We start from the raw sequence: 26,853 nt of genomic DNA, 5'->3' as shown, positions 1-26,853 counted from the left end.
TCTATTAAAAAAACTGGAAAAGTACGGGTTTAGGGGAGTGGTTTTGGAATGGTTAAAAAGCTATGTAGGGAATAGGCAACAATATGTACAAATAAATGAATATAAATCTAATTTGATGGATATAGCTTGTGGAGTACCTCAAGGTTCAGTACTGGGTCCAAAAATGTTTATTATGTACTTAAATGATATCTGCAGAGTATCGGAGATTTTAAAGTTTGTAATATTTGCAGATGACACAAATATACTGTGTGCAGGTGGGGAATTGCCACAGGTTTTGGAAATGATCACACAGGAATTAACGATATTAAAGAAGTGGTTTGATATAAATAAATTATCATTGAATCTCGATAAAACCAAATTTATGTTGTTTGGAAACCAAAAGAAAAACATCGAAGTAGAAATATGTGTTGACAATGTATATTTAGAAAGAGTAAATGAAATAAAATTTCTTGGGGTGATCATTGACCACAAGCTCTGTTGGAAGCCACACATTACTTATGTTCGGGGGAAATTGGCACGGGGCATTGCCGTCCTGGGAAAAGCAAAGCATATGTTGGATCAGAAAGCACTGCACATTTTATACTGTGCTTTACTACTGCCATATATGAGCTACTGTGTAGAGGTCTGGGGAAACACATACAAAAGTAACACACAAACAATAACTATAATACAGAAAAGGGCCATTAGATTAATAAATAATGTAGGGTACAGGGACCATACAAATGCACTCTTTGTCAAAATGCAAGCTATTAAATTCCAAGACTTGGTGAAGCTTAAAACAGCGCAAATAATGTATAAAGTCAGAAATAAATTGCTTCCCAAAGAAATCTGTAAATTGTTCATAGAAAGAGAAGGTGGGTATAACTTAAGAGGGAAATGGAATTTAAAAATACAAAGTGCTAGAACAACTTTAAGAACTATGTCAATCTCAATTGCAGGAGTTAAATTATGGAACAGTCTAACAGAAGAAATAAAAGACAGTCAAAACATAAAACAGTTTAAATTTCTTGTTTTTGATTTATGTATGTTATGTTTTGTTTTACTTCATATGTTTATATGTTTCATATGTTGTTTGTTTAATTTAAGACAAAAAAAAAATTAAATGAATGAGAGGTAAAACTTGAGGGGGTAGGGACAAATAAGTAAATACTTCAGCCTACTCCTTTTCAAACAAATAATGGAATGATATTTTGTAATGATTGTGAAGGCACATGTTTGAAATGTTTGAAATAAAAATGAACTGAACTGAACTGAACTGATATAAATGACCTCTACCAATATATTCATACTTCATTGTAAGATGTATTTTTCAGATAAACTAAATCAAGCAACAAAAGAGCTTTTGGCTACAGAACATTGGATTTACTGATCCAGTAATAGGTACCATAAATTCTGACTTACATGCAGCAGTGACAAATGGCACATCAGATAGGAAATTTCCTTTGGGACTTTCATCCTTTTCCAGAAATGGTTTCAACATGAAACAAGTATTTATTCTGCTAAGTGAAAAGGCAGGGTGACAGAGGGAAGATATACCACAGCACATTCTTTATTACAAACATATTATTAAAGCTGCAGCTACAGCATGATGAGCATAGATCTACTTATGGAAAGTGATGAGATGGGATGGTACAAAAACAAAGCTGTTAAAGGAGCCAAATTGTATATTGAATTTTAGAACATAAATGTAATGTTTCAGACTCTCACATCACACAAACACAAGTTGAATTCATATCAGTGATGGTACAGAAGTTAAATATATGATTGATAACTCACTACAAGCTACACAGACAGGGTACTTTTTGGAAACAAGAAAGGATTAATTATGGGCTCAATTAGGCTTAATTATACATATATTGTCCATCAGCCTTTGTATTATTACATATTCACATATGCAGTTTACAGTTGTCATGGTGACAATTTTATCATTAAAAATTCTCAAGCTCCAAAAAGCCTTTCTTGCAGGCAACAAATCCAGCCAAAAAGATAAATAGTAGGTGCCTAGGTCACTCACTGAAAAGAAGATCTTACTTAAGATTTGATTTCATCTCGAATCTCATTGTGCTCACTGAGCCTGTTCTTTGAATGTGACACAGGAAACTATCATACAAAGCTCGAAAAATTAAGCAAAGGCTCGATCAAGTGATCTGTTATGTGAACTTAATTCCTATGTGACATATAATTAAAAACTGAGGCTTCATCCAGATATAAGTGGTGATGCAAGTGGTGACCCCCCCCCAAACAAAACAAACAAACCACAAACAGTAACATCACATTTTTTTGAGCATCCATTTAAGATATAATGAAATGGTTGAAACCAAGTCTCAAAATGCAGAGTGCGGAAATATTTGTGAAGTTATCTGGCCATCTGCTCATTGCCCTTCATAAACATCCTTTCTCGACTTTCTGGCAAAGGGCAGGCTTGTTTACAAGAGTTTTGAATATATTGCTATTATTAATTAGTCAAAAAAGCAAAAGATTAAGTGTATAAGATAAGTACGAAGCACACACATTTATTTCCGACAAGACAGACTGATAGTCAGGACCTCCTACCACTGAATCTTATCCTTCTGTGCTAACCTGCCAGCACAGTGACAGAATCATATTGCTGATTGTTAAGCTCTCCTAGTCCAGAGGCCTGTACACATATGTCAACCATCCAACACATAAAGATACATTAACATGATTTCATGTAAAAATACGCATGAAATTAAAGCAAGAGGGGCTCACTGGATCACTGTTGGACATGAAAACAATGTCCTCTCAGGTCATCTGTCTCATTAACACATTGCAGCCTTTGAATGGATAACATTTTTGACAAGTAATGCAACATTGCTGTCACAATGATATTTGCTGTATTTTTATATCGCTATGCAGAGCTAAAAATAAAAGAGCATGGAAAAAATAATGAATAAGAGTTATAGGCAGGGCTTAGATAGCCTGTGTTTGAAGAAACAGTTTACAATCCTTGTCGGAAAGTAAAACAAATGACGACAAAGAGATGTAAAACAATTACAGAGAGATGACAAAATGATTCATGACAACTGCAAAGAGTTTCAGAATCTTGACAAAGGGTTCATAAAAATGAGAATGAGGCAAAATGAACATGACTGCAGAGAGACACAAAACAACATGAAAAAAGGTCCACAATGGACAGAGAGACACTGTAAAAAAGAGATGCAAAATGATCACATTCAGATACAAAGCCACTGCAAATAGGAACAAAATAACTGCAAAGAAACACAAAATGACCCCAGAGAATCAAAGTGACTACAAAGAGAGAGACGGAAAAGAACCAGAAAGTAACATGGGGTAGTGAAGAAGAAATGCAAAAATTTAAACAAATAGATGCAAAACAACTACAAAGAGAAACAAAATGATCATTACCAGATATGGAAATGGTACAAAAAAAGTCCACAGTGGCCAGAAAGAGATGAAAACATGTCTGCAGTTGGTTTGTGTGTCTTTAAATTTCGATGTCTTAATGCAGAGGCATGCACTTTACTCTGGCATGTGGAAAAATCCAAAGCTTGACAGACCTAACAAACCTAGTTACAGTTGCTAAGCTGTAATTGGACAGCCACTGTTTGGGGAGGGGTTTAGTGAACAATCAATAACCTCCTTAAACACTTTTCCCAAGGTAAACTGAGCCTCTGAAGGGTTTGAGACCCATTTGAACTGCACGTTTCATTCCATTGATCAAATGTTCTTCTATAATCGCCTCTCAGCATCTGTCTCTGACCCAGTTCTGTTGTTGCAAAAAATAGTCTTACCATACTTAACCATAACTGTAATCCTCCCTCTAACATTTCCCCTCCTTCTTCCACATTTGCAGTGTTCATAACATCTCTGTGTTCTTAAGCAAATCCTGTCCAAACTAAGACTCCCTACTTTACTTTGTAGCCTTGATTATTTCAGGCTGGTGAGTCAGGAGGAGCAACTTGACCTATATCCCTGCATCAGATTTGCATCATTGTGGGAGTGGTTTCATGGTACATTTAGCATGCCTGCTGACAGCCAAAAATATGTCTATTTCTGAAGAGGCAGGAAATGTTGTTTGTTTGACTGCCTGTGTTTATCTTTGTGTTGTGCTGAAGGTATTGTCTCCACAAAGACAGACAGCCAATGCCAAATCAGCTGACAAACTATATATATTCCCCTAGCTATGCCATAACATTTCACCATCTTAGTGTTTTGCTACATAAAGACAGTTGATGCAACCCAAACTGAAAATGTTTCCAAGATATAAAATTGCATTTAAGTATGTTTGGCTTCACATGCTCCTGAGGCAACATGGGAAATGTGTTAGCAACCAACTCACTTCACTATTACTGTCTTCATAATATTATTCCACTTTTTTATGAGACTGTTGACCTGACAGAGCCGTGGTGGAAAATGTGAAGCCTCCAGGGTGAGATCGCCTTGCATAAGCACATTTCCCATTAGAACAGCACTGAAGGGCAAGTGGAATTTGAACAAATCTCCTGTCCATATACAATACAACCAGTTTTGGAAAATATGGAAATATGCACAGGCGAAACGGTCAATAAGGCATAAAAACAGGTAAGGGTGTATCCTCAAAGAGGAATCCAAATAACTAAAAAAAATGAAACTGAGCAAAACAACCCAAAAAATAAGTTATCATGTGGTCACTATGGCGATGCTGTATTTTAAAATAAAGACTCAAGTGCTGCGCAGCCCCCTCCAGCCTTTCTCTCTGTATCTTTCCCTCTCCATCCATTCCCACATGGTTAATTGAACAGAATGGTTTAGTGTGCAATTAATTATGATGTGCTGAGATGATGTATGGACCTGACAGGGCATTGTGGGTAATAATAGGATAGATTTATTTACTGGCTCTATGTAGGCTCCCCTCACCCCTGCAAAATTAATACATTTCCTCTGATTCAAATTATGGAAGAAAATAGGAAGGAAATTGTGTCAGACGCATACATATACAATACACTCGGGATCACACTTGCACACACTCAAAGGCAAACAAATGGACACGCACACGTACACCCACGCACAAAAGCACACTTACACACACGGAGAATCAATGTTGTTCTTGTAGCAAAATTGTAAATGTAAAAGGCAGAAATGAATCATGCTAATGGCATGGTTGACAGTTGTGTTCAATATTATGATTTCAAACTCCCAAAAGATTGATTACATAACCTGTTCTCTATTTACTTGGTGGAAGAAGGTATATTACTCTGCAGTGCTGTGGGATAAACATGAACTTAAGGAAAAAATAACACAGTTATGATGTGAGCAGAGCAGGAATGAGATGCATCAAAGTGACTATATATGGATCTGGTAGGGAAAAAAGGCTCATTACAATTTCTTTGCACTTAAATCCAAACAGAAAAATAACCTTTTCAAGCTGTAGTTTCAGATAAGCACAGTTAAAAGGCCATCTTTCTAGCCTCTAATATCTGCACGGCATGTGGTTTTACTCACTGAAAATGCTATTTATTCTGTGCTACACATTTTTCCACATTCTTTTTGACATTTCAAACGCTCAGTGTCCTTTCATAAAACTATACAGCCTCAAAAAGCACTCTGCAACTTCACACATTGGCATGTTCAAAAGCCAGTGACTACATTACATTAAGTTGACAGAAGTATACCATTTTGTCAGTAAAACTAAATGGTCACTAAAAACAGCCAGTCTCAGCTTGACTAATCATCCCCCCAAAAAAGAGTCTGCAAAGCCAAATGAATCTCCATTGTGTTATTATAGTTTAATCATTGCTAATTTGGAGTCAGTGTGTCATATGTCAGCAGTGTGAGCAGCTTATTGTGAACTCAAATGTTAGGCACAGGAGGCAGGAGTAACGTTGATTAGTCCAAAATTACAGGAACAACCAGGGAACCAAAAATCCCAAGAAAATACAAGTTCTCGAGGAAACACAGAGCAGGAAGATACAGAGCTACAATGGGCAAATCAGCTATGAATAAGGGAAAACAGGATACGTGCACAGGATAATGAAGCAAGAGATAACAGGAGAAATGCACAGCTAGAGACAATAGACACAATGAGATGAGGGGAAGTTAAACTTAACACAAGATACAGAACACAAGTGTCACCAAAATAAAACACAACAGAGCAGCACAATCTAACAGGGGGGGAATTGTATTAACTTGACACAGCAGGAAGACAGAAGGTCCAGACGGGTGTAAAGGCAAGACAGAAAGAAGAACAAAATGGAAACATAAAGAATAACCTGGGAGTAACAAAACTAGAAACAGAAGACTCAAGGAACACGAATAGAAAATAAAAAAACAACAGCAACAACAGCAAGTCAATAACGAAAAAACAAAATATTGGCTAACCAAGAAATACAGAAACCCAACCCAAAGATAACCTTGACTAAAGGACTTTAAAAAACAAGCAAGAAACAAACAGTGAGCTGGATAGGCCCTAATAAATAACACCAAGAAAAATATAATACGAAATTTCAGAGGGAATGAAGCAAAGAACAGAACCTGAACATAAATCACTTCCCAAAAACCAAAAGGAATAATGAACTGACATAGAACACAAAACCAAGGGTCCACGAACCAGGGCCCATGACACAGTATATCTGACAGTGAAACATGAAATTGGGCAAATAGGGGGATTGTATAACAACTCAACTTGGCAGAATGAGATGAACATCTTGCCGAGTGCAGCCCTTATCCCTGGAAACTAGACAAGGGGTGTAACCATGACTTAGTCCAACAACAGGTGTATGTCTGCAGAGGCCAGCGCTTTCCCACACTCACTAATAAATAGCATGCGATCAGAGATGGTTACTCATCTGCAGTGGATAATACTCATTATGGTCCCTTAAGCACCTGGACATATAAATGAGTGCAGATGTTGCTGAAGCATGCAAGCATAAACGAGAGAAACAGCATTTACATGCGGGAGTGTGGAGTTTAGTGCGTATAGAGGCTACAGCATATTTTATATTATATGTTTCATACTGTACAGCTGCAAGGTTTGGCGTCCAGCAAAGCACTTATGTCTCCAGTTGATCGATAGTTTTTTTTCAGTGAAAGCTACTGCATTCTATAACTGCAATACTAGAGTTAAACTTGATTCATGTATTTTCTTCACAAATGCTCCTAGAGCGGAAGAGCTATTGGGTAAAAGTTGTGCACAACACAAAGAGGCATTGATTGCTTTCTATTCTGCCATCCAATTCTTTCATTCTTCCCCACAAGCGCTCTCTGGTGTCTCTCCATCCTGTTTAAAAAGCACCTTGCTTCTTGGCATTGTGTGCCATTTAGCAATATGTGGGCACTCTGCCAGCTCCTTTCATTGTTACATAAATGAAACAAATCCCTGCTGTGTTTCAGATGATGTGGACATGGAAAAGGATGATTTTACTTCTCTATCAGGAGTTGGTACAAATACCAGGAAGCTTGTAAAGGTTGGTATGTTTGGACCATAAGGAGACCATTCTCCAAGAGTGGGGCAAAGGGAGGAAATTAAATCTAGATGGAGCCGGAGCCTAATAACAGTTTCCTAATTTCTCACAATGGAAACTAAGCAGCAAAAGGATTATATAACACTAATGCAACAGTAAACAGCAATTTATAAGAACACTTTACAACAGTTTTCCATGGGGAATTTTCTGCAGTATAATCTAAACAACACATGATATGTAAACAGATGTGCCTGAAATTGAAAAGGGATGTCTGACAAGTGTTTTTGATCCCTTCCAGTGATTGGGGTCACCACTGCTATAGTTCTCTGTTTATATCAAGCATATTACCTAATACAATTACAGTATATTCCACTGTACATTATGACTGCTGCATGAGCATGCATCAGGATGCATGTGCACCAGGGTGTCTGTGGGTATGCATCCTCAGATAGACAGCCTGAGGCATAAGCAAACCTGCAGCCACCGGGGACTCCAAAACTAGCAAAGCCTCCCAAGGTTTCTCTGTTTACAGATACAATACACACATTTTTAGAATTTTTATTTGAAATTTATTGTATTTTCTTTTATTGTTATTATTGTTACACCAGGTATATATTTAAAGCTGAAATCATTAAATCACTAACTGTACTAATTTTCCCCCACCCTAAGTGATGTCATGTCTGCAACAAAAACCAAAACAAAACACCAAAACGCAGTCAGTCCAACAAATAATGCCTTTGCTGTCAAAGCCCAGTATAGTTAATTCCTCTGTGCTACAGAGCTCCATTGTTGTCCAAAAACTATTAAAAGAGCATAATTTTAAAACACCATTGCACTGACTGCTTTGCTCACCCATTAAAATTACCAGTTTATGACATTAAACACATTATGAGTCACTCCTGCATACAGGCGTTCTGTTGCCATAAATACTCACCAATTTATACTCTATTAAAAACACTATTCACTCTCATTTTAGTAAAACTACAAGTTTGTTTGTGACTGGTGTGAAAGTATTGAAAATACTTGCCCACACAGATTTGACAGTTACAGCAATTCCGAAATTCGGGGGCCAGGACACATAAAAATAGTATTTAAACAAGGGAACCAAGAATATAAATTTAAATGATCAACATCTTGTATAAGTAGTCAGGTTATCTTTTTTAACTGCATGCTGGTTAAATTCTTTCTTAGCGACAGCTAAAAGAAAAAGAAATTAATGCACCACTGGGATGACATAATGTTTGACTGGGATGGATTAAAATCAAAATCTTTGTGATCACACTAAACAAACCCCACCAGTAAATTGTTGTGTTTGATTTCATAAAACTCAGATGAATAAGATGGCCGATTCATCATTTCACTGTCTGAAGGGCTTTTTGTTATTCAGATGATTCTTTGTTAGAGAGCAACTGGTGTATGACTATAAAATACATCGCTGTGTATTTATCTATGGCGATGATAGTGGGCATAACAGAACAGAAACTTCACATCAGTGCGTTTATTTCTCTGGTATAAGTGAGTCAGAGTAAAAGCGATTAAATTCTATACAAGACCAGTGGATAAGTGTTTGACTCACTCCATCTGTTCTAAATGCATAAAACATCAGACTGTTGACTTGCCATGAAGGATGCATTGTGAGGAGGAGATTAGGGTGAGGCTCCTTGCCATGTTTTTAAGTAAGCTTACTCTGAACTGAAGCAGCCACCAATCATCAGATACAGTGTACTGGTATGGGCTAGTTTGTATGCAGTCAAAGACGCTCGCTCTTGCCACAGGCATCTCTGTATCATTCTTCATTTAAGTGGTGCTTTGAAGAGTCCAGTGAAGTGTAGTGAGAAATACGACTGAAAACAGCTGCCTGTCATAGTGGATGTTTACTCTTTTGGAGTGGGCTTTGAAAACCCCTTTAAAATGCTATTTATAATCAAATTCATTACGTGTGGCTCTGAATGAATCAAGCCTTTTATGAAAGTTGCTCCACCATTCTTGCATTAGCCATAGCCTGAACTTTTCAAGCACATTTTTGAACCTCCCTTTTCATTAATAATGAATCTTTTTATATATTTTTGTTTTGCAAACACTAATGCATCCATAGTGATAAAAGCTATAAGCACATTTTCAGTCATGTACTATTAAGTACTTTTTTCAACATAACAACCGAAATATCTCTTTAATAGTTTTTTTTATATATCCATAAAGGATATATGATTGATTGATATAGTGTATAACTTATAAAGTGTAACCTAAAAGGCTCTTTTTCATATGAAACCCAAATTTAAATGAATCTGCACGTCACCTAAGCTATATGTAACAGTTTAGTAGCTTTTAGTGCATTGTTCCTGCTTAATGGCCCCTTGAATTTAGGTTATATTAATCTCCTCAATTAAACTTTCATTGCAGCTGCTCTTTTGTAGCTCGTGTTACATTAACACTTCCATTTTGACGCAAACCATGATATTTCCCTAAGAGCAAAAATGTTGTAATAAGTAATAAAATAATAAAAGCAATAAAAGCTAAGTCGAAAAGATGAGCTTTGGTCACAGTTGGGGGTCCAACGGATTTGTCAGTCTTTCCCTGCCTTGCTATTTTAACCAGGAAACACAACCACTGATGGATTGCAGTGTGATTGCAGTTCTGACTGTGGTGACATTAGAGAAGAGAAATAAGAGAAATAGCAGAGTTCAACTTGCGCTATCACAAATATCAGATAATGATCAATCTTTAAATGAAGCAGTGACTGATTGGGTCCTATATGAGCACCATGTTACAGCATCTCTGCCTTGCTTTGTTCAACCGCTGCTTGCCATTAGGACTGCAAAAAGCCTTTTGCCATTTTTAGGGATTTTGTTCCTGATTCTGAACTCAATTTCCTTGCAGTTTCATGGAAGATTAATGAGCTCATGCTTTGTGTGGCCTCTTGATATCCCCTCTGCAATAGAACTTAACAACCAATCACAAAGCATAAAAGGTGAATCAGACCCAGTTGTCAGGCGGAATTGATACACTCTTTGGCTTTGGCTTTCCATTTCCCACTGACAGAGATTAGACTAATTGTGAATCAAACCAAATGATTAACTTGAACACATTTTGAAAGGTTCAAAGGCATTTCAATTAACATGCAGGATACCACTGAATGGAAAGAGTTTAATGAGATCCAATTGTACTATTTGCCAAAGAAATACGATTAGCTGGTTTATATGTGTTTATGATGAATGTTTTATTCTTATTAAATGTGTCCTGTTCATTATTAATCAAACACAAATGGAATACTGATACAGCACTGCAGTTAATGAATGTGCTTATTAAACGAAGCCCATGCCCAGCATACAATTTAATTATCTTTTTTCACTCTCACTCTAATTATCTTTGATATTTTTCATCTTCACAAGGTCTGATGGCTATCTTATCTCAAAGGCACACAGCCAAGACTTTTATTATGCCTTCTGAGATCAAAAAAGAGACTTGTCTGAGAATAGTGTTTTTCTGTCAAATGAGACAGAAAGATCAAACGCAGTACTGAAGAATACTCTCATCATGATGTTCTGTTAGACTTCGTCCTCGCTCTGTGCTGTGGAATCACACACTCTGACTGAGGAGAGGTGGGCAAAAGCCTAATAATATCAGGCAGACCGCATTATGGGTACACATACATGTATGCCTGAATGAATGCGTGTGCACATATGCATAAACATGCATTTAAAAGTGCACACTGGCTTGCATTCTGAGGACAGCTTTTAATGCATTTCATGGTTATTTTCCATGTTGGCCAATGATCTCTTACTTTTAAAGGCACACTCCAGCACTGGCACCAATTAACTTGCAGAGGAACAAAATTCGGCTACGCTGAAGGGTAAATGAAATAAATTCAATCAAAAACGAAAATATTTTACATTCTCTGCTAAAGGGGGGAAAAATCCTCAAAATACTTAAGCAAGATTTAATTAAAAACATCTGTGAAAGGCCACACACTGCAGCCAGAACTGCGAAGCACATTACATTGTTTTCTTGGGTGACTGCTGTAAACGTTTACATAACGTAAACTTATGTGAAGTAAGCTGCAGAATGGCTTTAATGGCCCCATGATGATATCTTTGATTGGAACAGCAATTATGCAAAAAAAGAGAAGACAGATGACTGGAAAGACAACTCTGCATCACAATGCCCATTCAGGAGATCAAAGAGAGGTAGACATGTTCAAAGTGATTTAGATACAGTTGTCACAGACAGCTGCCGGCATAATCACGCTGCCATATTCGTCAGTTGATGGGCTCTGATGAGCAGCCCGAGCTTAGCCAAATCATTATTAGATCCCCATTGTGATAAATGTTATTTATTGCTGTCAAGCTGCATTAATGTTTAATTCAGGGGTGGAAAATGAGCAGGGTAGAGCCGCACGGTTCGGCCCATTCATGGTCAGCTTGTGACAAAGGCAATGACTGAACACGGGCCAGACAAACTTCATCACTCAGGAAAATGAAAAGAAAGTGTGTGTGCGTGCATGCGGGTGCATGTAGAGGAAGAGTGTAGCGTGTGGGGTGGGGTGGGGTGTAATGGCACTAATTTGCATATGTTTTAAAAGGGTAATGAAGTAATATGATGTTTATCTTTTCTGAAGAGTTTAATTTCTGCTGGCAGAGACCCAGAGCGCACCGTGACACAATATAATGAACACCAACGTGAATGTTGGCCAGGGTATGTAATGGTAGCAGATGTGCAAGGGTAGAGAAAGAAAGAGAGCGGGGAGGAGGGGTGGAGGGTAGATTTTGTTGTGACGGGCTATGGATTGATGTGTGTGTGTGCATGTGTGTGTGGGGGTTGGGGTCATGCTCAATGATTTATTCATTAAGTTCACAAACCAGAAGCCTGTGTTTTTTTGGTGACCCTCAGTAGTAAGCTAAAGAAACACTTAAATCCCCCCCCCCCCCCTTCATCCCAACATCTTTATTCATCATAGCGCCATAATGTATGTGATCGTCATTGCAGATCCACGTGTCTTTAATCTGATGATGAATGCAATATAATCACTCTTCTTTACTTTTGTCCCAGCTCGAGTATTCTGAAAGTGGAGACTGAAGGAGAAATACTGCAGAGAAAGTGCCATGCCCAAGAGGTTCTGATTCCTGAAATAAGATGATGATGTAAAAGGGGTCAGCTGCTAATCTTTATTCCCCGAGTAAAGCACTCATTCATTATGTAACAGTTTGCATTTGTATTCAGGCCACAGACCCAGGGTGCAGAAACATTCAGAGAGCCACTCGTAAAAAAACATCAATTTATTTTTACTTCTACTGCTCCCTTCTTTTTCTCTTGCCCAGAGAGAGAACATCTTTATTACATGCTGCTTAACAAAGAAATGCATATATGAAAGAGAGCTTCGGATATGGATAAAATAAAAAAAAGAAACACCTCTGTTCAGATGTACCATCAAATATTTGCTTTGATAATAAACCAGGTACAATTTCTAGCTCTAGTGTACAAATACTCTTCTTCAGTGTTTAAATTTAAATCAGCTTTGGGTGTTAAGAAAATGAAAGCCTTTCATAAAGATTTTTTTCCCAGTCTTTGAAGTGCTGTTACACTGACCTTAAAATTCTGCAGTGTACATCAAAACAGATGAGCTATCAATGCAAGGGGGGAAAAGCCAACTGAAACTCTGTAAACACAATCTCAATTATACTGTGTATGTATTTACTCCAAGTTTATCTTGCGAGCTTTAAAATGAACATTATTTATATATATTTTATCCAATAACAAGCCTTTATTGATTTCAACATAAAAATATAATCAGGGCATATCATATTACACTCATAAAAGCTTTTTTTTTGGTAATACCTACCATGTGTATATTCCCCCCTGTCTGTTTTACTATTTTTTATACCAGGGTACTCAGGCTATGGCAGGTTATACAAATCCAACACCTATAAAAGCACCATCCCTACTGGATGCAATGAATTTCAACGTTTTTTCCAGTCTTTTTTCTAAATAGAGAGATATAATCCTAAAGCTGCAGTGGATTACATTTGTTGACCTTACAAGATCTGCATGCAAGCCTACAAAGCCAGATAATGAAAAGATATCTTGGGCAAGATGAATGTGCTTTTTTTCCACAAATGAAAATTTGATCCATCTTATCTCAATTCTTTGGAACCAAAGTCTATTTTTTTTGTCCGTCTGTTAAATTGACTTGCAGATCAAATTCCTTTTATCCAAGGTTATGACTTTTGTTTCATTTAATATTCTTGAAAAAGTAATTCCTGGTTTTTAGATCCAGACTGGACTGCAGTTATGCTCTGGAATGTTTAAGTCACTGATATCTTGACTGCAGTTTATTTAAATGGTTACCTGTTCATAACCAGGTTAATTATAAAATGGTACTTTCTATAAACAGGAGATTGAATTCCCCTGTGTCAGATTAAAGGTCACTTGACCAGCAGATTTGATTGGATTTGGAATCAAGACTTTGTGAGCTCCCAGCTCAGAAGTTCTGGATTAAACTACCTTACTATAATATTCACAGCTTACTTTACTGGGTTACTATTAAATGAGATTCATGCCTATTTGTTTTATTTTCTTCTGTTCATTAACCCATTTTGATATCATTGTTAATTAATTGTTAATAGTTGTTTTAATGACTCTATTACTTAATTTTAACTTGCATCTGGTAATGTGCAGCACTTTAGTTAGCATCTGTTGAACAACGGTTCTGTACAAATAAAGTGACTCGACTAAACCTAATGCACATTTTTGTTAAAAGAAAATAAAATTGACATCGGGTCCCAAAATTAACAGTGGTGACAATCTCTCAAGAGGGGGTGGTTGAACAATTACCACAATTACTGATCAGTCCTTTAATTGACTGGGTTGGATAGAATATCACAGATAGCTGGGCTCGGTGTCTCCACAAAGAGACAGTGTGAATGATAATCACTTAGCCCAAATTGGAATGGCACTGTGCCAAACTGGATGTGCAGTTAACCATCTCTTTACAGGAGGATAGCATCGGAGCTGGAGGAAGCTGAAGGGGTTCATAGACAGCTTCCTTTCTATTTTCAGCCCTCCTTGATAAAGGTGCCTGACATCATCTAAACACTGAAGCCTATTTGTAACCAGGTTACCAGCTATCTTTCATCTGTAATTGAGAGCATGCAGCTCGAGTCAGAAGTGTATCAACAATATAAAATGTTGTTAGCCTTCCATCAAGCAGACTCTGAAGGGAATTAATAGCTATCATCTGAGAGGAAAAGAGAGTCTGAGATAGACTGGAATGGGGGTTGTAATGACAGTAAAAGATGTTCTCTGGGAATTGTTGTTATTATGGCGCAAGTGAAAGAAACAGAGAAAATACATGTAGGCACATATGCGTGCATGTATTATCTTACCTTGTGTTTGAGCAGCATAATAACAAAAATAAAGAATAATCTTTTCCTACAGCCAAACACTTGAATCATCATAGTTTCTTAACCTTCCTGCCTTCTTGGGACCTTTTTGTGCCACTGCTATGTGTTAAATGGCTGCCATTTCCACTGTGTTCAGTGGAATATAACCAAACTTGCCACAGGATAGTTTTTACCTGTCAATGTTAATATTCCAGTGTGAATTCCTTAAATCAGCCTAAAATGGCTGAGCAGCAGAAATCCCCACACCCATCACCCTGGGGACCATTTTCTGCCCATTGACTTCCATTATAAACGCTATTTTTCAACCCCAAATTATCATCATATGATTTTATTTTTTCTTCTTTTCTTGGATGTCAATGAAGACTCAGGGCCTTGAAGTTTTAATTTTTAAATTGCAAAAAAAATGCAAAAAAAATAATGGCAGGTCAAAATGTATGTTGGTGCCAATCTTTGGTCCATCTAAAGGCCTACTTATAATGACAATCACATATTACTTCAACTGGTTTTTTGTGGAAATATTTAGTTTCGTTTTTTGGTTTTTGGGGCTTATAACACAGGGCGCTCATGTAATAACACTGGGATTTGAAGGGTTAAAACAACGAAAATATAATTAAAACTTTACATGAATATTTCAGGGAGAAGTAGTTTTACAAGGTTGGCTAATTTAAAGTGGAATAAAATATGGATATATGGTCTTTTTATGGCGTGGCTGAGAATGGTCCCTAGGTTGATGGGTGTGAGTTTTTTAAAGGATGGCAGGAGGGTTAATAACCACAATGTGACTAGAATAGACTGGTGATGGAAAACCTTGATAGCCACTCTACTTCAAGGTAAAATAAAACCAAATTAGACCAATCAACCACGCAGATTGATTTTTAGGAAAGTGAAATACAGATGTGGCTTTGCCTGTATGAAACAACAAATGTAATAAACAGCAAAAACGTTATTAAATCAATCCAAAATCTAAACATATACGGTAATAAAATAGCAACAACATTAAATTATGGTGGCTCTGGATTCAAATTAGTTAAACAAAAAACAAACAAAAGCTAGGCCTATTCTAGACACTGACATAAATACTCCTCTAAATAAAGTACATCTACACTGCACACTCTAGTTGAGAGCCCAACACAACAAACCAGGCCAGCTTCCTTCACGACACTGTCTGAATAAAATTTATTTGGTAAACATCCAGAGACAGCATGGACCAAAAAAAGTTGGTTTGGCTTACAAATTAGCGTAGAGGGGCACTCTTTGAACTATTACACAGCAGGTTAGCAAAAAAATGAAAACATAGCTAAAGCTGAAAGTGTAAGGCTACTGATATTAGTAAAAGAAGAGAGTGATATCTAAAGAAAGCTATGAAAAGAAAGTTTGGCATCTGAAGTAACCCTGAAAAAATAATCCTTAAAGTAGAAGAAAAAGCTGGGTATACATACATACCTTGAGGATAAAAGCTTGTGTCACTAACATATTTAGTCTGCAGTAGAGTGCTAATTGTTTACTGTATGGGGTCTGCATTTAGGTCTTAGCTGGATGTCCTCATAAACATAGCAAACACTGAGCAATAGATATTCACAAATGGGCTGATCTGTCGCCCTAAGACAACTCCAATTCCTGCCACAGCACAAGTGCATTTACGACTGTGCCAGACATAACCCCGCTGCCACTTTTGGCCCTCCTTTTCTTTTTTCTCCTTGCCATCTTCAAGTTCCCAGCGCAGTTTGACACAACATCTCCAAGCTGACCTTGGAGAGTGATTTCTTGACATGTACTTGGCAAGGGAGAGGAGACTCCCAAGTAGATACATGATAGACACGCATCCCCCACCTTGTCAAACCATTTGCTCCCTGCCTCCCATCTTCACTGTGATCCAGTGATGGCTTGTAAGAATGTGGCAAAGGAGTGTTTGAAGAGAGCTTCTGACCCCTAAGTCTTTTCCCAGAGTGTTTGGAGAGTTTTTATTTCATTTTATAAATCCTATATCCAAATCCTTTAAACACACACCCATTTAAATAATGTTAAGCCATAAGATACTTTGTTTATGGTCACATCACATGTACGCTCTCTGTTATGGTAAGGACTAACTCAAGGGTTCATGCAGCACCCTCTGGTGGTTGTGCCGTGTGTATTGTATGTTGCAGTTTGGCAATAAAGGGAGTCGCCACGATAAGACAGAGCTGTCCCAGTGTCGTTTATGGCGTTGCTATTAAATTCACGAGAGCTACCAAAACATGGTGTCAGAAGTGCTCGGGAGAGAAGAAGAACATAACGGAACACGGAAACTTCCTCACCGGAGAGAACTCGCCCTGCAAGGTTGCAATAACAGCCACGGTGTGTTCACACCGAACGCGATGGACGCGAATAGAGCGTCAGGTTTACATGTAAAGTCAATGGAAAGCCGCGATGACGCGCGATTGCGGGTCCCGCGAAAATTCGGAAGCAGATTTGCGTCGCGAAAACGCCAAAACGCGTGAAACGCGCGTCAGTGTAGCGCGTCTGGCGCGTTTGACTCGCGAATAAAACCACGCGCGTGAGTTTTTGTGTTGCATTTTGTGCATACGCGCGTTTCGCGTCTACCGCTCGAGTTGGAAAAATCTGAACTCCAGCGTCAAATCGCGCCGCGACAACCAATCAGGAGCCTGGTGACGTGGCTGTTACCTAGGTCAAAGGGGCAGATCCAGCCAAAGCCTTTCATACTTCAATGGAGGGGAAGGCTAATCAATGCGGTAGCAAACAACTCGGAGCTGTATAACACCAGCTGCTTTCAGTACCGAGACAGGAATAAAAAGGACCGAGCTTGGAGGAAGATATGTGAAGAGATCGGGCAACCTGGTAAGTTCATTCATTTCTCTTTTGAAAGTTTTCACTGACCCGGGGAAGCCGCACAAAAGCTAGCAAGCCACCGCTATTTTCCCACTGACGTACAAATACCGTTCTGCTTTTATGCATGTTATCATTTAGGAATATATTTTATTGTTTATTAATAAACAGCACACAGTGGTCCCGCTGTTCATCCGTCACTGCTTTGCTTTTTCGCTGATTTTTTATTGCACAGTACAGCATTGCATTCTGCAGCCTGATTGACAAATCTCCTGCGCTTGCCAAATTTATCACGTTTGGTTTTGATAACCATCGCGTCCAATAGAAAAAACAGCACAAAAACACCCATAACTATGAGCCTCATTCGGAAATAGACACCTGCACCGTGAGGGAAAAAGGCGCACGAAAGTGGCGAGCAGATGAAGACAAACCGCGGCATAATAATACTTTTACGTTTTGCAATCTACAAAGGTTTGCACTTTGAGAATCAATTGTGAGAACTGTGACCAGGGGCTAGTTATTCTGAGAACCCCTGCAATAAATGAGGGACCACTGTCTACTCTACGATTATTATATCCAACCTGTTAACATTTAATACTGTATTGATAGAACCAACTGATTCTGCAGCAGAGCATCCCCAGTCCCTGAGCTCCTGCTGCTGCACCCACAGATATGTACAGCAAGCACTGATACCTTTTTAGTCGGTGGGATTCCCTTGTGATCACCTTTACTAAATATCTACAACCAATCTGATTATATCCTATTATTGTTTTTTTTTTTTTTCAATGTTGAAATTAAAATCTAGTAGCAGCCTTCTCATTTCTTTGTGTTTTGTGCTGTTTTACAGGCCCACAGAGGAGGACGGCTCCGAGGCAGATGAGGGACGGGTCCCAGGACGGTCCATCGGCGGTGGAGCTGGCCATCCTGGAGTCCCTGAAGAGGCCACACCAGTCTCCAATGGAGCATTTCCTCCTCAGCCTTGTTCCTGCTCTGGAGAGCAGCTGGTCCTTTTTATTCCTGTCTCTCTGTAAATTCTTATATTTTATATATTTATGTTTAATGTTTTTCTGTTTGAGACTTTTAATATTATTTCAAATAAATGTTTATAATGACTAATGTCTCAGTTCTACTACACAGCAAATGTTGGCACACGACTTGACACATGTAGAATTTATTTCATATTAAACTAATGACAAAATATACTGATACAGTGGGATGCAGAAGTTTGGGCAACCTTGTTAATAGACATTATTTTCCTGTATAAATTGTTGGTTGTTACAATAAAAAAATGTCAGTTAAATATCATACAGGAGACACACACAGTGATATTTGAGAAGTGAAAAGAAGTTTACTGGATTTACAGAAAGTGTGCAATAATTGTTTAAACAAAATCAAGCAGGTGCATCAATTTGGGCACCACAAAAAAAGAAATGAAATAAATATTTAGTGTATATCAATGTGTGTGTCTCCTATATGATATATGGGGTGCCTTTGTCTGGATGTGCTTCCCATCCAGAGCTGCACAGCACAGAGGAAAGTTCCAGCGCTCCTGGAATCCCTCTGTGATGGAGCGCCAGTCTCCAGGTGAAGGCACAGCCATGAAGTCGTCCACTAGACAGTCCCAGATGGACGTCGCTGCCTGGGGGGTGATCTGGCTCACCGTGGACACACCGACTCTGAAACTGAACGCGATGGTCCTGAAGGAGTCCCCGGTGACAAGGAACCTGGACAAAATTGTTCAAAATCAGTATTATGTGTACTGCAGTTACAAAATACATCATTCAAATTCCAAAATACTTTTGTGATGTCAGATTTAAATCACAAAACATGAATCTTACATAAAACCTTTTGTAATTATAAGGATAATTACAAAATGTATATTAGGTAATATCTAAAACAGTTGTTTTGTTTTAACTTTAACGTATCATAATTTGATTGGTAGCAACTTTCACAACTACAGTGAGCCAATCACTCATAATTCCTAAACATGTCAATCAGGTAGGAATGAAGTAAGACATTAATAGAAATAAAGAGTTGTATGTTGACATGTAGCCCTTTCCTTGCTTAAATCATTAATATTTTTGAAAAATTAATCTGTGATAAGACAGCTTATCAAGATAGAACCATGTAACTAGAGATGAACCAAACTGTTCACAGTTTTATCTAACTCTGTTTTAATAAAGGCTGTGACCCCTGCTATAGAGTCTGACAGCTGCAGGGATTATATACAAATATTCAACTATCCCAGAATTAAACCAGGTCTAAATAAAAAGGAGTGAGTATCACTACAAAGGTTAACTCAGTGGTCCTAATGCTACAGTTTGATATCAGCAAACACCGAGCGCATACATTGATGTGACACCACAGCCATGCTATCATGCAAACACTGATAACAGCATAAATCGAATTAAATCGGGACTTGATGAGAGCTTCTGAGTATCACTAGAAATATTATAAAGAGTCGTCTCTGTACCACAGTTTGCTTTCAGTAAACACCGACAGCATTCACTGTTAGCATAGCACATCCATGTTAGCAGTGTATAACTGGATGGATTAGCATATTAGCACAGGTATCAATAAAGGACTACCGTATTAAATAGTTTTACTAACCTCAGGCAGACGGACAGGCGCTCTGCAGGTGGGATTGAGCGTCTGTAGTTGGTGTCTAGGCGGGCAATGCTGGGACCGACGAGGGAAAGCAGGTCCTCAAACTGGCCAACGGTGATAGCGCTGGAATCGGCCGTCATCCAGGCGCAGCTCCTGGAGCAAGTGGTGAAACTCACCAAACTGCTCATGCCTCTGGAGGACCTGATGGACCCAGGTACGGCGAGGACGTCTGTTACGCTGCTGCTCTGCTCTCCACAGTACATAGAGAAGGGAGACTCTCTCTTCAAGTGCTAGCTCGATAGCTGCCATCTTGCAAAGATACCGGTCTGGCACAACTCCCTCCCACATTCCTCCCACATTTCCGGTTCACGCGCGTCAAAATATCATATTTTGACGCGCGATGGATTTTTCTTGGACACGCGTTGAGACGCGAATGTACACGCGTCAAATTAGGGGCGTTTGGGGCGTTTTATTCGCGTCCATCGCGTTCGGTGTGAACACACCGTAAGAGCTAAGCTAACAAATTAGCAAGAAGCGCTAACTAGCATCTCGCGACTAGCAACATGGCGGCCGCACCAGCAGCTTTTCAAGTATCACCGCCGTCGAAGTTTGATTTTTCAAAGCCGGAAGAGTGGCCGAAATGGATCCGACGCTTCGACAGGTTCAGGATAGCATCCGGACTCGAGCTACAATCGGACGAAAACCAGGTTAACACTCTGATATATACAATGGGCGATGAAGCTGAAGACGTGATCACCTCGTTGAACCTGACCGATAGGGTTGCCAACCGTCCCTTAAAATACGGAATCGTCCCGTATTTCGAAACAAAAGTACACGTCCCGTATTGAGCTAATAAGGGACGCACTTTGTCCCGTAATACAGTGAGAATCAAAAGTAGTCTATAACTTTTAATGGAATTAACACTTTGTTTGAAAACATAATTCCCAGCCCCTCTCCTGCTTTGTGACCAATGAGCTGACAGCACACTTATGACAATTCGAGTATGACAATTCAGATTACCGCTCATCTCATTGGTCGAGGAAAGGTCGGAGAAAATACCGGAAGACAACAGATGACCACAACAAGAAGCATGGCCAACAGGGGAACAAACGCCGACTCTGCGGTGCAAGTCTCGGATGACAGTACACCTAAAGCTGGGCAAACACTGTGCGATTTTTTTCAGTCACGTTATTCAGCTCCTGCTCAAACTGCACGATTGACTCGCAGGGGTTAGAAGTTCATAGGTCACGATGTACTCTCACACTATACCGCCCGATGCTCTGATGCGACCTGAGTGCTCACACTGTGCCTCCATAAAATGAAGGTTATAACAGATAATCTGTCGCTCGCTCTCTCTGTCTTTCACTCACACAGACACACCACCACCATCAACTTTGCTAAATTGCTAATGAAAAACATTGATCAGGCAGCTGTGATTGAGCAGCAGTGTAAATCCAACTATTTTCACGGTTGTTGTGGTCGTGATAATTGTGTGATGCCACATCGAAAAGGCTCGGATGAGCTTTCCAAAGTTCTACAAGTTGTGCCTCCATCGCTTGTGTCCAGATCACACGCTGCACAGCCGTGCTGCTCCGTCTTTTTCACCAACGTTTACGTGTTTGCGCGTGAGCAGTGTGAGCGCCTGTGGTGACACCCTCACGAGCGATTGATGATCGGGAGCTGGTCGTGAGGTGTTAATCACTTCTCTTTACCCCACGTATACTACACGACGCACGATGAAGGCCAAAATCGGTCCGATCACTCAAAAATCGGCTCAAAATGGGCCAAAAATCGCACAGTGTGAGCCCAGCGTTAGAGCAGCAATGTTTGTTCCCCTCAGAGAAAGGGAAGAATGGGAAAAGGAAAACACCTGGCTGGAAAACGTTAATATGGGCATGTGCAGTGAATATCAGCGCTATGTGGCCAGAAGTGTGATAATATAATTTATTTTGTGTAATAAACAACTGCAAGGATAGATGATTACAACAAATAGATGACTAATACATAAAAGTAATACATAGATGAATAATGATGATGAGTTATGATGCGTAATCATGGGAACAAGCGGGTTTACAAACAGGCGCAGCTGATTAGCATTAGAAAAGCTGAAATAATACCTCAACTGAAGCCAATTGTACTAAATGCACTAAATGTGCACTGTTACAAGAATATTTTTCTTTCTATTGTTTTCTATTATTTTAAGTTAAGCAGGACAGAGTGCTTTTAAAGAAAGATTTACTTATATTCTCAAAAGTTAAGCATGACAGGCTTCTGTTTAAGAAGGAGACCTGTTTTACTGTGTTAATGTTGTCATTTTGAGCTAAAAATAAATGGCTAAATGATCATTTGTTTCACATGTGTTCATATCACAAAGAATAGAATATGCATCTACTTAAATCAACTTCAAGTCAAATGGTTAAAAAAATAATTTCACACACAAAAAAAGAGCTAGAAAATTCACCACACTGGGAAGGGTGAAGACAACTGGGTCGCCCGGCCCTGGCCACGAGGTGTCCCTTATTTATTTTTCAGGGAGTTGGCAACCCTACTGACCGAAGAGGAGGCGAGTGAGTACCACACTCTCAAAGACAAACTCGAGGCACACTTTGTAGTCAGAAGAAATGTTATCTTTGAACGTGCAAAGTTCAACCAAAGGCAGCAAGAAGCAGGAGAGACTGCAGACGGGTTTATTACATCCCTATATGCCTTGGCTGAGCATTGTGGCTACGGGGCGCTGCACAGTGAAATGATAAGAGACAGACTCGTTGTCGGAATAAGAGACAAGAGACTCTCGGAGCAACTACAAATGGATGCGGAGCTCACATTAGAAAAAGCAGTGATACGGATTCGCCAAAGTGAACTTGTTAAGAAACAACAGGATCTTCTTAAAAACAACTTCAAGCAGGAGAATCTTTGCAACGTGGACATCGTTAAAGCAAAAACGAAACACTTCAAACCACGAAAGACTGTACCACAAACCACGGAGAGGAATGTGAAAAGCCAATGCAACCGATGTGGAAAGACACCCTTTCACAGCAAACACCAGTGCCCAGCCAGAGAGGTACTCTGCAATCAGTGCAAAAAGAAAGGTCACTACGCAAGAGTATGTAGGTCTGGGGCAGTGGGAGAAATACGTGCAGCGGGTGGTAACAGAGAAGAAAGAGAAATAGCATTTCTGGGAACGGTAGCCTCAGATAGAACAGAGGATGCGTGGTTGACTAAAGTAAAAGTTAACAATGCAGACTGCTGGCTAAAAATTGATACAGGAGCGGACGTAACCGTCTTGCCTGAAAAAGAGTACAACACTCTAGCACAAAAACCGCAGCTGCAACCCACAGATCTGAAACTATATGGGGTGGGAATGTCTCCATTAACAGTTAGAGGGAAATTTACTGCTAACTTGAGCACTCCAAGCAAAGCTACAGTACAGCCTGTGTATGTAGTAGCAGACCTGACACAAGGATTACTAAGCCGCATAGCGAGCGTAGCACTCGGGTTAGTGGCTAGAATAGAAACTGTGTCACTCACTTCAGTAGAAACAGTGAAGCAGCAGTTTCCAACACTATTCAGTGGGTTAGGCCGGATGGCGGGGGAATACAAAATTGAGCTTAAAGCAGACGCCAAACCGTTTGCCCTGTCAACTCCAAGAAGAGTCCCGCTTCCCCTGTTACCCAAAGTCAAAAGAGAGCTTGCTCGGATGGAAGAGTTAGGTGTAATCTCCAGAGTAGAGCAGCCTACCGACTGGTGTGCAGGAATGGTTCCAGTACCTAAACCAAACAGAGATGAAGTGCGTGTGTGCGTGGACTTGACCAAACTAAATAATTCTGTGAAAAGAGAAAGACACATGTTGCCATCAGTTGAGCACACCCTAGGACAGCTAGAGGGCGCAAAGTTGTTCTCAAAACTCGACGCTAACTCAGGGTTTTGGCAAATACCTTTGTCCAAACAGTCAGCTCTTCTCACAACCTTCATCACGCCATTCGGAAGGTTCTGTTTTAATAGACTTTGTTTTGGCATATCTTCGGCCCCCGAACACTTCCAAAAACGAATGTCTCAGCTTTTAGAGGGGCTGGAAGGAGTCGTCTGCCAGATGGATGACATTCTGGTTTATGCTGACACACAAATCCAGCACGACAAGAGACTGATCGCAGTCCTGGAACGGCTCACAAAAGCTGGGGTGACATTGAAAAGTGAGAAGTGTGAGTTTGCAAAGACCTCAATCAAGTTCCTCGGACAGATCATCGATGCTGCAGGAGTCAAAGCAGACCCGGAGAAAGTGAAAGCAGTCAGCAACATGGAAGCGCCCACGGATGTGGGTGGAGTGAGACGATTCCTAGGAATGGTTAATCATCTAGGCAAGTACCTTCCCCACTTAGCAGAGAAAACACAGCCGTTGAGAGAACTACTCAGTACCAAAAACATGTGGTGTTGGAGTGAGGCTCAACAAACAGCATTTGACAACATTAAGGCAGAACTGAGTAAACCACCGAACTTGGCACTCTACAACCCCAAAGCACAAACAACAGTATCAGCTGATGCATCCTCCTATGGACTAGGAGCGGTGCTACTTCAGAAACAAGAGGATGACGCAACCAAACCAGTGGCCTTCGCTTCAAGAGCATTAACCCCCACGGAACAGAGGTACGCTCAAATAGAGAAGGAAGCGTTAGCCATAACCTGGGCATGTGAGCGATTCTCTGATTTTCTTATAGGCATTGAGTTCCATGTTGAGACAGATCACAAGCCTTTAGTACCACTTTTGGGCTCCAAGAACTTAGACGAACTGCCACCACGAGTACAAAGACTGAGAATGAGATTAATGCGGTACTCTTTCACCATCTCACATGTCCCAGGCAAACACATCGCAACTGCAGACGTGCTGTCCAGAGCACCAGAAAAAACTGTTTGTGACGAGACATTAAGAGACGAAATGAACCTGTATGCACATCAGGTGATTTCAGGTCTTCCTGCAACAGAGGAGAGACTACAACAAATAAGAGAGCAGCAAGACCAAGACGAAACACTAAAACAAATCAAACTCTACTGCAAGAATGGCTGGCCGGACAAACTCAAAATACCAGGTCCATGTTTCCCATACCACCAGCATGCAGGGGACCTGACTGTTGAAGATGAACTTCTCCTAAAAGGTATGCGTATAGTTATCCCAAAAATATTACAAAAAGATGTTTTGACACGACTGCACACAGGTCACCAGGGCATTGTAAAGTCCAGGGAACGAGCCAAGCAGTCGGTATGGTGGCCAGGACTGAGCTCTCAACTACAACAGCTGGTAGCAGAATGTGAGACGTGTGCAAAGGTGAGACAGCAACCCAGAGAAACACTCATGCCAACTGAGTTTCCTACACGGCCGTGGGAGTTAGTTGGTGCTGATCTTTTTGAGTGGAGTAACAGCCAGTATTTGGTTGCAGTGGACTATTTCTCACGATACATAGAAATAGCTAAGCTGTCCTCTACCACATCAGCAGCAGTGATTGACCACTTAAAGTCCATATTCGCATGCCACGGCATTCCAACAGAGTTAAGGTCGGATAACGGTCCACAATTCTCCTCAGAACATTTCCAAAAGTTTGCTTCAGGGTGGGGCTTTGCCCACACCACTTCCAGCCCGAGATTCCCTCAGAGCAATGGTGAGGCTGAAAGAGCAGTGAGAACAGTAAAGAGCCTTCTACAGAAAGAAGGAGACCCATATCTTGCTCTCATGGCATATCGCGCCACACCACTTGCCAATGGACATAGCCCTGCAGAGCTTCTGATGGGGAGGAAACTTCGTACCACAGTTCCCATACTTCCATCCTGCCTCAACCCAGGCTGGACAAACATCACTAAACTGAGAGAGAGAGAAGGGAAGGAGAGAGAAAAACAGTGGAAATGGTTCAACAACAGACACAGAGCACAAGACCTCACAGGACTACACCCAGGAGATCAAGTCTGGATAACAGACATGAAAACAAATGGAACTATATCAGGCAGAGCAGAGACGCCGCGTTCTTACCTTGTTGAGACCCCGAGAGGACTTCTACGTCGAAACAGGAGCCATCTCATCACACTAAAAGAGACCAAGACGGAACCGACAGAACAGCAGATCCCTGTCATACCAGAAGACAGCAGCAGCCCGGTTTCGAACCAGGCACAGCAGTGTCTTACACCACCGAATGACCGGATTACTGAGAAAAGATATCCCACCAGAGACAGAAACCCACCGAGGTACCTTAAAGACTTTGAAGTAGGTAGTAGGTACTCTCGAGCACCTGAGTGACCAGCCAGGGGCAGAATAATCCCCTCACTCAGCGGAAGGATTGGGAAGTCTACCCCACCTTCATAGTTGGATAAGTTCACACAGTTAAATAAAATAATTGTTATAAAGTGGAAACAATAAATGTCCGTTACAGAATAAAAGTTAACGTAACAGCATTGAAATATTCAGCTACAAGTTAAGTTGCAGTGAATGTAGTGTTGACATAAATGTGGATTAGCACAGGAAACATTATGGTTATAATGTACTCAGAAAGGGGGATGTTATGGTAAGGACTAACTCAAGGGTTCATGCAGCACCCTCTGGTGGTTGTGCCGTGTGTATTGTATGT

General features: G+C 40.0%; 1 protein-coding gene across 1 annotated transcript; it reads right to left on the bottom strand.

The window, feature by feature from the left end:
• Window positions 1–18,954: 18,954 nt before the first annotated feature.
• On the bottom strand, window positions 18,955–20,469 carry LOC146678272 (uncharacterized). Its single transcript, XM_085426817.1, has 2 exons — window positions 20,252–20,469; window positions 18,955–19,365 (listed from the first exon to the last, which is right to left on the bottom strand). The coding sequence occupies exons 1-2, from the start codon at window positions 20,434–20,436 to the stop codon at window positions 19,095–19,097; spliced, it is 456 nt and encodes a 151-aa protein (XP_085282943.1). The 5' UTR covers window positions 20,437–20,469; the 3' UTR covers window positions 18,955–19,094.
• Between the last annotated feature and the right edge of the window lie 6,384 nt (window positions 20,470–26,853).

This window comes from Rhamphochromis longiceps, linkage group LG1, assembly GCF_057381845.1.
Source record: "Rhamphochromis longiceps isolate RC_006_pf linkage group LG1, R_longiceps_female_GT1.1, whole genome shotgun sequence".
NCBI classification, from domain to species: domain Eukaryota; kingdom Metazoa; phylum Chordata; class Actinopteri; order Cichliformes; family Cichlidae; genus Rhamphochromis; species Rhamphochromis longiceps.
This window is presented reverse-complemented; position numbering and strand designations above follow the sequence as displayed.